The 13,541-nt window shown below is 45.9% G+C and overlaps 1 protein-coding gene across 1 annotated transcript; it reads left to right on the top strand.

Moving 5' to 3' along the window:
* Positions 1 to 4,379: 4,379 nt before the first annotated feature.
* On the top strand, positions 4,380 to 11,188 carry LOC132240273 (beta-defensin 119-like). Its single transcript, XM_059707567.1, has 2 exons — positions 4,380 to 4,434; positions 10,894 to 11,188. Exons 1-2 carry the CDS (start codon positions 4,380 to 4,382, stop codon positions 11,085 to 11,087), a joined length of 249 nt encoding a protein of 82 aa, XP_059563550.1. The 3' UTR covers positions 11,088 to 11,188.
* Positions 11,189 to 13,541: the final 2,353 nt, after the last annotated feature.

The following is a 13,541-nucleotide window of genomic DNA, read 5'->3' as shown; positions in this document are numbered from 1 at the left end:
ATCCGCGCAAACACTTTGAATGAATGACCTTAAACAAGTAGAATTCAAAATAAAACAACATTCAACTTTGAAATAAAATTTTAGTTATGTGAAACTAGAGGACTGGTGCATGGATTCGTGTACTGGGGGGTCCCTTGGCATGGCCTGCGGGGATTGGGCTGAAACCCTCATCCCGGCCTGCTGTGCCTGCTATGCCTGCCACGGGCTTGCGCCCAGTCAGTCCTGATTGGGAGAGGATCGGGCCGCTGCAGCAGTGCTATGGGAATGCAATGACCACCAGGGGCAGCTCCTGTGTTGAGTGTCTTCCCCCTGGTGGTCAGTGTGCATCATAGCAACCGGTCGACTGGTCTTTCAGTTGTTCAGTTGTTGGGTTGCTTAGGCTTTTTTTTTTTTTTTTAATATATTTTATTGATTTTTCACAGAGAGGAGGGGAGAGAGATAGAGAGTTAGAAACATCAATGAGAGAGAAACATCGATCAGCTGCCTCCTGCACATCTCCCACTGGGGATGTGCCCGCAACCAAGGCACATGCCCTTGACCGGAATCAAACCTGGGACCTTTCAGTCTGCAGGCCGACGCTCTATCCACTGAGCCAAACCGGCTTCGGCGGGTTGCTTAGGCTTTTATGTATAAAGATGACACAAAGCGTTCTTGTATGCTGAAATTAAAATGGGTTCTTGAGATTTCCTGACTTTATTTTTGACCCATGCCCTGCTGGGGTCCTGAGCACACATTCGGTTTTCTTATTGGGGCCTCCAGCCCTGATCAGAGGTTTCAACCTCTCAGCTCTGTGCTTATGGGTGATTCTTTTGTGTCGCCCAGAATGGCTTTTCTAGACTGTCCATTTTCTCCAAGCCCCATTCCTCCACCCAACAGAGGAACTTAGCTCTACTTTCAATGAGACAATAGAGGTCCAACCCACTCAAGGTTCCCCTTTGCCTTCTCTGACCCTTCAAAACAAAGAAATTGTAACTAAAGTGAATTGAGCACTCTCTGCCCAGAACTGTGCTAAACACAGGATAGACATTTATTATCAATTAAATGTCATGTGAAAGCATGAGCCCTGGCTGGTATAGCTCAGTTGGTTGAGCACCGTCCCATGCATCAAAAGGTCACTGGTCTGGTCAGGACACATTCCTGGATTGCAGGCTTGATCCCCAGTCGGCTTCTCTCTTACATCGGTGTTTCTCTCCCTCTCCCTTCCTCTCTCTCCAAAACAAAACAAAACATCAACAAAAAACATATTTTAAGAAAAGGAAGCATGAGGCAGACATTATTACTCTCCCCCAAATTAAACAATTTGCTTGTGGTCACTGTACCAATTAGAATTTTTAGCAAGGAAACCCTTTGGCTACTTGCCAGCTCAGGGGCTGCATAATCAGGCTTAAAGGATAGGTCGGGAGGTAGGTAGGTAGAACCAGAATGAAAAGTCACTCAAAGACCCAGTTCAGGGAAGATACAGTTGCCACCAAACCCCATTGCTTGGGACCCTGAGCTCCACTTCTGCTTGCTCTGCTTCCCTGCTGCCTCTGGACACTGGATATCACTGCGGGCTCTTTTGCTGAAATAAACCCTCCACTGTTCCTGTTTCTTGGAATTATGAGCATCTGATTTTAAAAAAACAAACACAGAATGGGGGCATCTGATTGGCTGAGCCTCTGCCATGTGCTCACATCCTAGCTGCAAGAGAGGCAGGAAAACAAGTACTTAAACTTTAAGAGTTGGCACTGCCCCTCCCCAAGACTGCGATGGTGAAGGGATTTCTCCAAAATGGGAAGGTGGATACAGATGGTAGGCAGACAACAAAACAAAACAAAACAGATAAATATTTATAGCAGCCACACAGGTAGCAGAGGCAGGATTTGAATTCAGATCTGTTTGACATAAAATCTTGGATCCCTCAAATGGTTACCTGGGCAAAATGTTAACTCTTCTGAACTTTAGTTTTCAAATCAGCACAATGGGGAAAACTCTTTCTGGTGGGTGTGAGACTGAGAGGAGACTATACCTGTGAAATACTTCTCACCAAACCTAACAGAGAGTCAGATCTCTTTAGCTGGTTACTGTGGTTGGGGAGGTTTCTCCTCTGAGGATTCCAGCTTTTAGTGATGTTTTTCTTCTCACACCCGTTATGTGTGTGCTCTGTCAGCTACAGTCCAGGCCTTGTCATTTCTCCCGAGAGAGAAGCAACTTCCGTACCAATCTCCCCTCACCCTGGTAATTGTCTTCAGTACCAGCTGTCCGAGTGATTTTTCTGGGAAAAAAAACAACATATGCCCTGGCTGGTGTGGCTCAGTTAGTTGAGTGTTGTCCTGTGCACCGAAAGGTCACCGGTTCGATTCCTGGTCAGGGCACATACCCGGGTTGCAGGTTCGATTCGCTCCCATGATGATTTGGTGTCTGCCTCACTTGCCTCAATGTTTCCCCTTTTGTCACCAATATTCACAGCTACAGCTGCTTACTGACCAGTCCTGACCTTCCGCTATGGAAATCTGCTTTCTATTCTCCATTCTTCTCCCTGCCAGGAGGCCCTTGAGCAGCTCACTTCCCCTAAGTCTCAGTTTTTTCATGTGTGAGTTGAAGGCTTATGATTTCTGCTTCTGAGGATTGTTCTGAAGATAATAGTGATAAATATGAGGATGACAATAATAAAAATAATGAAAAACAACAATAAGAACAGTTGATAATGATTCACCACCAACTATGTGTCAGGGACTAGACAGTTTACATAAGTTACCCCATCAGGTACAGTTATGATTTGTATTTCCTCGGAGGAGGCTCGGACAATTTACCTCACTCAAGGTCAACAGCTGCCAAGTGTCAGGGCCAACACTCAAATCCAATCTGTTTGACACCAAAACCTATTCTCCAATTCTAGTATTTCAGGGTTCTAGAATTCTTTCTTTGTCTCCTCTCAAAGTATCTTAAGTTCCACCTGAGGCCCAGCCCTTACCCAGCTTTTTCAGAAGCTCAGCGAAAGGGGCACGATTCCCATTCTCTCTACACCCTAGGACCCCCTAGAACACTTCTCAGAGCCTCACTAAATGCCTGTCATTTATTCTGCCTACACATGCGTATGAGGTACCTGCAATGTGCCAGGTGTGTCAGAGAGTTCTAGCTGTTCTTTAGAAACTGTCTTCCCCTTCTTAGTGGGATGACCTCTGAATTTAACTAGCCATGGTTGCCCAGAATAAAGGGAAGATTTCCAGCCTACCTTGCAGCTAGGTGTGGCCAACTAACTGCATGAGCCGGGCCAATGTCCTGGAGTGGAAGTGACTGATGTGTGCCAATTCCCAGTGGGGCCCTGGCGGGGAAAGGTGTGCACTCTGTCCTCCCCCGATGGCTGTCCCCCTCCCCTGTCTTCCCCGATGGCTGCCATGGGGACTTGATGGCGGGGATGGAGCAGCCCTCCCGGATCGTTCAGGGGAGCTGCCTGTGAGGCTGGCAGAGCATCCAGCCAGAAGGAACCGCGCTCCTGCTGAATGGTGACGCTGCTGCTCGGAACTGCTTGCCCAGACTTTCACATGAGAAAGAAACCAGGGTTTGTCTTTGGGAATCATTGGGGGGAAAATACTGGTTAAAACAGTTGAATTACTATCTCAGTTATACTCTAGTTACACGTACTAATACCAGCTGATGTGACGGGCGCTGGGATGCCAAGGCAAATTTCTGACATTCTGAGGGGAGAGACGAAGAGGAAACATGTAAAAGCAAAACAAAACAAAAACGGATAAATCTTTGAAGGTCACAAAACAAGTTATTGTGCTACAGAGCGGCTGCAGGCAGAGCACCGGAACGCCTCTCCAAGCAGGTGACGCTTGGGAGGAGACCGAATGCTGAGCACAAGCCAGCGCGGGGGTGGGGGTGGGGGGCAGGAGAGGGGGGGGCAGACGGGGTCCGAAGAGGCGACGTTACAGGAAGAACAAACTCCCTGGACTGGGCATGAGACGAGCAACGTCAAGGTTCAGAAAGGATACATGGGTGTATCTTTTTGTTAGAAAGCAGAGAATGTGTCGACGATCAAGTAACTAATTTAAAAAGGAAGCTGAGAATGTTTTTGTTCTTTAAAGTAAATGTTTCTTGATGTGCATTTACATATTAACTAGATAATTCCCTGTGGGTCTCACACAGCCCGTTTCCTTGCTGGAGGGAAAGCCACTGGGCACGGGCGCTGGCCAGTCCCCCACGCGCTCATCCTGTGCTTTGCTGCCGCATCTGCTACACACTGTCCTCTGGCCTGGCTGACCTCATATAAACCTTCCCCTGCTACACTCCGCTGCCCACGGCACTGCCGATAAAAACGAGGCTCATCCCGGCGGCAGAGAATTCTTTCCATCCCCGGCAACACAGCCGCCTGCTTCTCCGGTGACCTGCCAGTCATGAAGGCTCTACTCCTGCTTGTCATTCTCCTGGCCGTCCAGCCAGTGGTATCAGGTAGCGTGGGTCTCTCTCAAGTATCTGGGATCCCGGTCACGAACTTCTCTGCTTCCCCTTCCTCCTCACTGTGGGTAGCATCCGAAGCTCGCCCTCATTTCATGCGCCTGGGAGGCCTTCCCATCATCATCCCATGTCTACACCTCTCCCTGACGCTTCTTTGCCGAAGTGGTGGGAAGAGAGATGTTTGGAGCATCCGGCACTTAAAGGCAGGATAGTATTCTGGTGGGATCTTGGGAGCAGGCTCAGGAGTGACGGGTTGGGTGTAGGTCAAACATGTCAAACTCAAAGGCTAACACGGGCCAGATAAACGAGGCATGCGGTCGGCGGGCCGCGAGTTTGACATGCTTGGTGTAGGTTGAGGACTTTTTGGGGAGTTGGGAGAGTAGAGTGAAGGCTGGGGGGTGAGTTGTGATGGGGGGAGAAAGACCTTACGGTTGGGGTGAGAGAGGGAAGATGCAGATGAGCGGGAGGTAAGGAGTTGGGCTTCGCTGATGTTTGGGGTGGGCTGGAGAGGGGATGGGATTTGGGGTGAGTGGGGCTGGTGTTGGGGGTTAGAAGGGGGCTGGGTTGAGACTGGGAGTTGGTACTGGATGGTGCAGGAAGTTTATTAGAGGTTCAGCTTGGTGAGGGTCTACTGCTCAGAACTGAGGCTGGTGACTTGATTAGATTTGGGTTTGGCTTGGAGTTGGGGACCAAGGGGCATTGAGCTGGGTAAGTCTGAGAGTTCTAATTAAGATTGGGCTGGGTTTTGAGTTTGAAATGGGTGAAAATGGGGTCAAGGAGAATTGCAGATTGGGTTGTAGCTGGAGCTGAGGCTTGTTGAGCTTAAGTTAGACAGGGCTAGACTATTGATAAAGAGCCAGATCTGTTGAAATGTGGCTGGAAATCCCCTAATATTATAGGTGTTGTTGTTGCTGTTTTGTCCTTTTTCCATTATCCCCAAGCTCCGTTAGTGCCATTGGCAGCAATTGATCCCCAAATTATTAGTAGGAGGTTGGGGGATAGGAAGGGAGAAGGGCGGGGTGCCTAAAAAAGGCTTTAAGAAAAACACACCTTGCCATTCCCAATTTTGAAACAATTGTCTCAATTCTTTCCCCTTTTAAGGTCTCTTCTCTCCTTTCCTGGGACTGGCTCCAGCATTACTGACTCAACCCTCTCCCTCCCCTTCCCCCTGTCCTTCTGTGCTTCCTATGGTCTCTCCTCGTGAAGGATACTAACATGGTTGTTCCTAGAGCGAGTGGCAGACTGTTGGATGAATGGAAAATGCCGGTTGATGTGTAAAGATGATGAAGAGAATGTCCTACGCTGCTCAAACCGTAAACGGTGCTGTATCCTTAGTCGTTACTTAACAATGGAACCAGTAACAATTCATGGACTGTTCCCCTGGACCACTCCTAAGCTGACCAGAAAACCAAAAATACCTAAGCCCAGACCTGGACACAGAATTGGAAGATAAATGGAAATTGTGGGTTGAAATGACTTTGCTTCAAGTTTGTTAGTTTTCACATCCCATTAAAACTCGCAAATCTGTTTCTTGTGCCTGTCAATCATGAGACATGATGCTCCAGGTGGACTGAGGGTGAGGAGATGGCCAGGGAGGGATCAATAGGTAGAAGAGAGACCCCACAGAGGCTGGGCCATAGCGGTGGAGTGATGATTACAGTTTGGAAGATGGTTCCTCATCTTCCAGCTGCAGGTCAGGAGTGGACTGAGCCCCACATGTGGAAAACCGAGATTTAAAGACAAAGCAGATACCTAGAGGGTGGGAGAAGCCTTGGGCTGCTGGGAGAGTTGGTCCATTCTGGGGGTGAATGGACTGGGGGTGGACAGGGACTGAATAGAGCCAAATCCTTGGATTTCTGGGTAAGTTGACTGAGATGCCTTTGGATGCTCAAGAGCCCACAGCCCCAAGGACCCGAAAGTTTCTAAGTACTAAAAAAGATAAAGTACCCGCATTTACTGATTTACAAATGCATCTATTATTCATTATTTACATTCTCTCATGGACTTGGTTATTCATTCATTCACCTCAGCTCTGCCACCTGCTACTGTCAGGCTCTCTGACCTCTCGGAACGGTGCCCTGTCCATAGGACGTTGTCTGTAAACGCTAGTTGCTGCGGCTGCTCGCTGATTTAAGGCGTTTAAGGAATGAAGATGTGCTGTGTGTCTTCCAATGGTGTTAGACTCTGAGGGACATAAGGCCTGTTTCATTTGAACTAACATTCAAAACTCTGAGTGGGAAGAGAGAAGATTCTAGAGGTGTCTTCCAGGCATTGGTATCCTAACCCCATTCTCCAGGCTTCATTTACCTGACGGGAGAACCAGCAGCGCAGTGTTCTGGGCAGTGAGCGCAGGGAACGGAGTGTTCTGTAAAGCGTGGTGCGTGACAGAGAGACAGAGGAGTTCACTCTGATCCATGGAGACAATTTCCTCTCAGTTCAGTATTTCCACCCTCAGACTCTGGAGAGAGAGACCCCCTTCTCTAATCCTGATCTTACTCTAGGCTTCCTCCAGCTAAGTCCCTTCCCATGGGCTGAGGGGTGAACGGGGTGTGGGGGGGACAAGAGAGATATATCTGCCTAGGAACCGTGGACTTCCCCATGCGACCCCACCCCGCTTCCTAGACTGTGACTTGAGTAGGTGGGACCTGCAATTTGCTGCCCAAAGAACCCCCGGGCCTGTTTTCAGGGACTGTGTGGGCCTTTGCTAGGTCCACCCCCGGAGAGTGGGGCTCACTGTGCGGATCCTTAGGCAGGAGGAGTGTCAGGGTCTGTGGCAGAGCTTGGATGTTCCGGCTTGGGTGTCCATGTCTGTGCATGTGAGAATCCTTGCAGCGTGGGGCAGAGCTGGGGTGGACGGACGAGGAGAGAGGCGGGCCATGGCCTGAGCCAGCTCCTCCATCTTCCATGCTCCTGCATGGGACCCTGAAGAATCCAAGGACTGTAAATTCAGATCTGACCTTTCAGGTGATCACAAAGGGCAATTTCATAAAGGGCAAGAGGATATCTTTTATTTATTGTTTGTTAGCTTGATTTATAACTGTTAAATAGTCAGACATATGATTTATGAGCCTCCATTTGCATTTGCCCCAGGACCCACCAGTGTTACGGCTGTGACCTGGGGACTCCTTGGGCTCTCCTCAGACCACCTCCCACACCGGGAAATCTATGTGTTTTGAGAGCAAATTAACTGATGAGTAAGAACCAACTTGAGCAAGGCCCGTGAGCTGCTCTGCAGCCCTCCTCACACTGCCAGCCAGAGCCAAACATACTGAGGCCGTGGTCCTCCGATCCCTCCACCCAGAAAAGACCCCACCCTGATCCATACCCGGTGCATTAGCCAGGGTAGCTGGGACCTGCAGTTTCCTGCCCAAAGCACCCCCACGCCTGCTTCCAGGGACTGTGTGGACCTTTCCTTAGATCCACCCCTGGAGGGGGGGCTCACTGTGTGTGCATCCTTCGGCAGGAGTGTCACAAAAGATTATGATAGAACAGGGATTCAAAGTGAGTTCTGATTGGCTTCACAAAGTGTCACTGTTAAGAAGGTATGGTTCATGTCACGTTATTGTGTAATTACTTCAGGCACTGCCCCCTTCCCACCAATCCCCCGAACACACACCTACCAGGCGTCTTATTTATGTCTGCAGGTCTGAGGCCAAGCCCGGTGCTTAGCACAGGTGCCACTTAGCCAGTGTTTCCTGAGTGAATGAATAGATGAATGACAAATGCATATCTGAAACCAAAAGTGGATCGGGAGGTGGGTACAAATGGCTAATTTGTACCATTATTTTACTCTGGGTGCCATTATTTTACTGGGTGCTATGGCCTTTCTCCAGGGGAAAGGTTTGAAACAGGTTTGTCTGAGGGGTGGGAAGGTGGGTAGAAACATTGGCAGTGGGTAGCAAACCTCTTTGGGGAAGGAGGTTGACCTGACAGTTACAAGAGTTTGTGAGCCCAAAGCAGGGTAGACTGGCACCTGCCCTGGACCTTTCCTTGGACTTATACATGGGGCTGCTGAGGTAGCTGAACCTCAATCCAACCTCTGTTCTGTGCACCACTACCCATCATCTAAGTTGCATTTGATACTTGGATGAAGAATTTGAGTCTTTTTTTTGGCGGGGGGTGGGGGGAAGGTTAATCCTCATCTGGGAATATTTTTCCATTGATTTTTAGGGAGAGTGGAAGAGAGAGGGAAAGACTGAGAGGAACATCGATGTGAGAGAAACATTGATTGGTTGCCTCCTGCACGAGCCCTCCCTGGGGAGGATGTACATGTCCTTGACCATAATTGAAACTGGGACCCTTTAATCTGCAGGCCAACACTATCCACTGAGCCAAACCAGCTAGGGCTCATCTTTGATTCTTGTCCGAGGTCCATAGGACATGAGAATAGCTAAAACAAATTTGAAAAAGAAGAATAAAGTTGGAGGAGTCATGTTAACAGATTTCAAGACTTACATGGCTAAAGTAATCAAGATACTGATATTGGTGGAGAGATAGACAGATAGATCAATGGAACAGAATAGAAAACCCAGAAATAGCCGCACACAAGTACTACCCACTGATTTTTTTATAAGTGGGCAAAGCAATTCAATGGAAGAAAGGTATCCTTTTCAACAGATGGTGCTGGAGCACTTGGAATTTGTAGGCAAAACAAAAAACAAACAAACACAAAACTAAACACACACACACACAACACAAACACCCCAATCTAAACCTCAAAACTTATACAAAAGATTAAACAAAAATGGATCACAGATTTAAATTTAAATGTAAAAGTATAAAACTTCTAGAAGAAAACATGGGAAAAAACTTTCAGATGTAGGTGAAAAGCACAATCCATAAAAAAAAAAAAAAAGAATCAATGAATTGGACTTAATCAAAAGTTAAAACTTTTACTCTGGGAGAGGCCCTGCGAAAAAGATAGATGAAAAGACAAATTACAGACGGGGAGGAACATTGACAAACCACATATTTGACAAAGGACTTGATGATATAGGCAACTCTCACAACTCAACAGTAGAAAACAAACAGTCCAATTAGAAGGAAGTCTCGAAAAGATATTTAATTGGAGAGGATACACAGATGGCAGGCAAATAAGCACGTGAAAGATGTTCAACATCAGAGCAATTAGAGAAATGCAAATTAAGGTCACAATGAGATTCCATTACATGCTTATTAGAATGGCAGAAATTAAAAATAGTGGCAAGGATGCAGAGAAACTGGGTCTTTTATACATTGCTGGTGAGAATGTTAAATGATACGACCGCTATGGAAAATAGATTGGCAGTTTCTTAAAACAAAACAAAACAAAAAACACAAAAATATACTCACCATACTACCCATCAAGTGTACTCTTGGGCATTTATTCCAGAGAAATAAAAATGTAGTTTTAAAAACCTGTAGATGAATGTTCATAGCAGCTTTATTTAATTTTGAAGGGATTTCTTTTAAAAAAATACTATTTTTTTTTAGACTGGTGTTAAGTTCACAGCAAAATTGAGAAGGAGACACAGAGGTTTCTCCTATACTTTCTGCTCCTACTCAGGCACAGCCTCTCCTGTTATTAACATATCCCACCAGAGTGCCCATTTGTTATGATTGATGAACTTACATCAACACATCATAACCACCCAAGGCCCATAGTTTACGTATGGCTCACTCCCGGTGTTGTACATCTATGGATTTGGACAAATGTATAATGACACGAATCCATAATTACAGTATCATAGAGAGTATTTTCACTGCCTCCCAAACCCTCTGTGCGCTACCTATTCATCTCTACCCCACCCCAACCCGTGACAACTACTCTTTTTATTGTCTCCATAGTTTTGCCTTTTCTAGAATATCATGTAGTTGAAATCATACATTATGTAGCCTTCTCAGATTGATTTCTTGCACTTAGCGATATGCATTTAAGCTTTCTTTATGCCTGCTCATGGTTGGATAGCTCATTTCTTTTTAGTGCTAAATAATATTCCATTATCGGGAAGTACCGGAGTTTATTTATTCACCCAATGAAGGGCATCTTGTTTGCTTCCAAATTTGGGGGACCATGAGTAAAGTCACTATAAACTCCTGTGTGTGCAGATTTTTGCATGGACATTCGCTTTCAACTCCTTTGGGTAAATACCAAGAAATACTATTGCTAGTTCGTATGGTAAGAGTATGTTTAGTTTTCCAAGAAACCACCAAACTATCTTCCAAAGTGCCTGTGCCGCTCTTCATCCCCACCAGCAAAGTATGAGAGTTCCGAGCGCCACATTCCAGCCAGAATTCTGTGTTTTCAGTGTTCCAGGTTTGGTCCTTCCGACGATGCTCTCTCACTGTTGTTTTAGCCCTTTTGGGTTTTTACTGTGCTCCCTGGCTCATTCTATCTCTGTGACTGCTACTAGTAAGTGGAAATTAACTATCTGTTAACAAACCTCTCACATTTGCTTGTTTGTTTTTGGTCAGGTAGACAACACACCCTCCGATGCATGGGCAACACGGGAATCTGTAGAGCCTCTTGCAGAAAGGCTGAACATCCCTACCTCTATTGTAGAAATTATAAAACATGCTGCCTCCAGCCCTACATGAAGATAAACCTTTCCAGCAAAGAGGACAAACGTGAATGGAGCAGAGAGACCCGCTGGCCAAAAATATCCTGAGAGCTGCTGATCACCATCCTCGGCCTGCTGTTAACACCCCTCATTAAAAGCCATGCACCTGATACCCTTGCCTTTCCTCTATTGCACATCACGGTGAGATTGGGTTTTGCATGACAGATATCTGCCTCCCCACCTTTTCTGGATCCAGTCCTGTGACAGAGAAGCAAAAAACCGGGGACAAGAAACAAAAAAATCTAGACAAGTCAGTGAAGATAGGGAGAGAATGTACCCGAATTCATTGAGGGAAGGTGGAGGGTTTAAGCAGAACTATGACCTTATCCGTGCTATGTAGATTTCAGAGGGAGACCAGAACTAGTGAAATATATCCATAGGACAGTGGGTGAAGGTCTTGTAGACAAATCTGTCTTAGCCCGTGGAAGAACTTCCTCACCAGCTGCTGAAACGTGGAATAAGTTGGCAAGGTTTCAAGTTAGGTAATTATCGGGGAAGAAACTGGAACATTGAATGCTGTTGTTCTTTTTGATGATTAAGGTCTTTTAATTCCTGAAAATCTAAGAGGCGTGTGCCCCTACTTACAACCAACACTAGCTTTTTAAGGTAACATTCTAATTTTGCTCTTTCTGTCTTACCTCCACTGATATCTTATTTCTTTCTCTATCTTTAGTTCCACATTTTGTCAAAAGGAAAGTTATATGTCTTGTCTCTGTTTCTCTGCCTCTCCGCAACTTGGAACAGTTTGTTTTTGTGCTTATTGTTCTATTGAACTGGCTCCGGCCAAGGTGATCAATGGGACTCCTTTTTGAAAGTTTATGGATCTTGCTCAACTAATATCTTACTCTGCCTCTTAGTAGCATTTTTTTAAAAATATATTTTATTGATTTTTCACAGAGAGGAAGGGAGAGAGATAGAGAGTTAGAAACATCGATGAGAGAGAAACATCGATCAGCTGCCTCCTGCACATCTCCCACTGGGGATGTGCCTGCAACCCAGGTACATGCCCTTGACCGGAATCGAACCTGGGACCTTTCAGTTCACAGGCCGACGCTCTATCCACTGAGCCAAACCGGTTTTGGCAGCATTTTCAACCCTAGTTCATTCCCTCCTTGAAAGCCTTAACTTGGTTGGCTTCTGTGACGTCTTTCTGTTTTCCTCCTAACTTTTGGGCTGTTCCTTCTTCATTATCTTTTGGAGTTCCTCTGTCATTTGTCTCATACATTCCCCTGAAGTTTCTATTCTCTTGTGAGAATAAAAACTCTTCACATTCCTAGGAAAAGACCGACAGTTTTATAGCCATGATAACAATTAAATTCCTCGAATGGTTTTAAACCTCTCACATTGACCAGTAGAACTTGCTTCAGTGAACACACTTCTGAAAACCAAATTATCAAGGACAGCATCATGCTTTGAAAGCCAGCCAGTTGGCTCTGGGTTCACCTCAGTGTACACACTTCTAAGTTGTCATCATCCCACCTCCACATCTGTAACCAGCACCACCCCTCTAAGGTGCTTCCCCCAAATGTTGTATAAGTTCAGCTCTTTGCTCTGCTGAATGAGCCCATGCCTGACCAGCATGACTTTATTTAAGAAAGTGGTCATTTCATCATTTTGGTTTCAGACACTGAGTGATAATTTTTATCCTTTGATGATTTTCTTCTTTCTTCCTTGCTTCCACCCATCTTCTCACAACAGCAAAGCTTAGGGTCTGGAGAAAAATGTTGGTTCTGACCTTTGTTTCTGGAAGAATAATGGTCTAAAAACCCAAATTATCCCTCCCATGGAAATATCTAAATCTAAAATAACTTACTTGATTGATACAAAACAACTTCTTAGGCATCCTTGACCTTGCAAAAAGAGCAAAGAATCATAGTCAAGAGAAACCAGGTATTTTTCTGAGGGCAATAACTGAAGCATTTGCTGAATCAAGTGAACTTGAGTTTTGGTTTCCATGGCTTTGGCCAGGGGAGAGGTGGAAGGCAGGGGAGAGGAGACAGTGCCTAGGGTCTGAAAAACTGAGTGTGATAGGAGACTTCTACATAAACCTCAGTCCTGAGTGTGTTACATATGCTATGTAAGATAAAACAGACACAACATTCCTCCTTCACCAGATGTTTCAAGGACAATTGCCTGGTCTTGAATCTTTGTACTCAGTATGTAGAAAAAACACCTCCACTAAGAATTTAGAACTGCAAGCTGGCTTTCACATAGTCTCTTAGCCTAAACTCATGGTATATGAATGGTCTGGGGGAAAAAATCCAGCTGATATTATGATAAGTGAAATAAGCCAGTCGGAGAAAGATAGGTATCACATGATCTCACTCATTTGTGGACTATAATGAACAACATAAACTGCTGAACAAAAATAGAGCCAGAGGCATAGTAGCACCAGACAGACCATCAAACCTCAGAGGGAAGGCAGGAGAGGGTGGAGGGTAACAGATCAACCAAAGGACTTGTATGCATGCATATAAGCATAACCAATGGACACAGACAAAA

Source organism: Myotis daubentonii, chromosome 8, assembly GCF_963259705.1.
Source record: "Myotis daubentonii chromosome 8, mMyoDau2.1, whole genome shotgun sequence".
NCBI lineage: Eukaryota > Metazoa > Chordata > Mammalia > Chiroptera > Vespertilionidae > Myotis > Myotis daubentonii.
The sequence above is the reverse complement of the archived record's forward strand: the minus strand, read 5'-3'. Positions and strand labels throughout refer to the sequence as shown.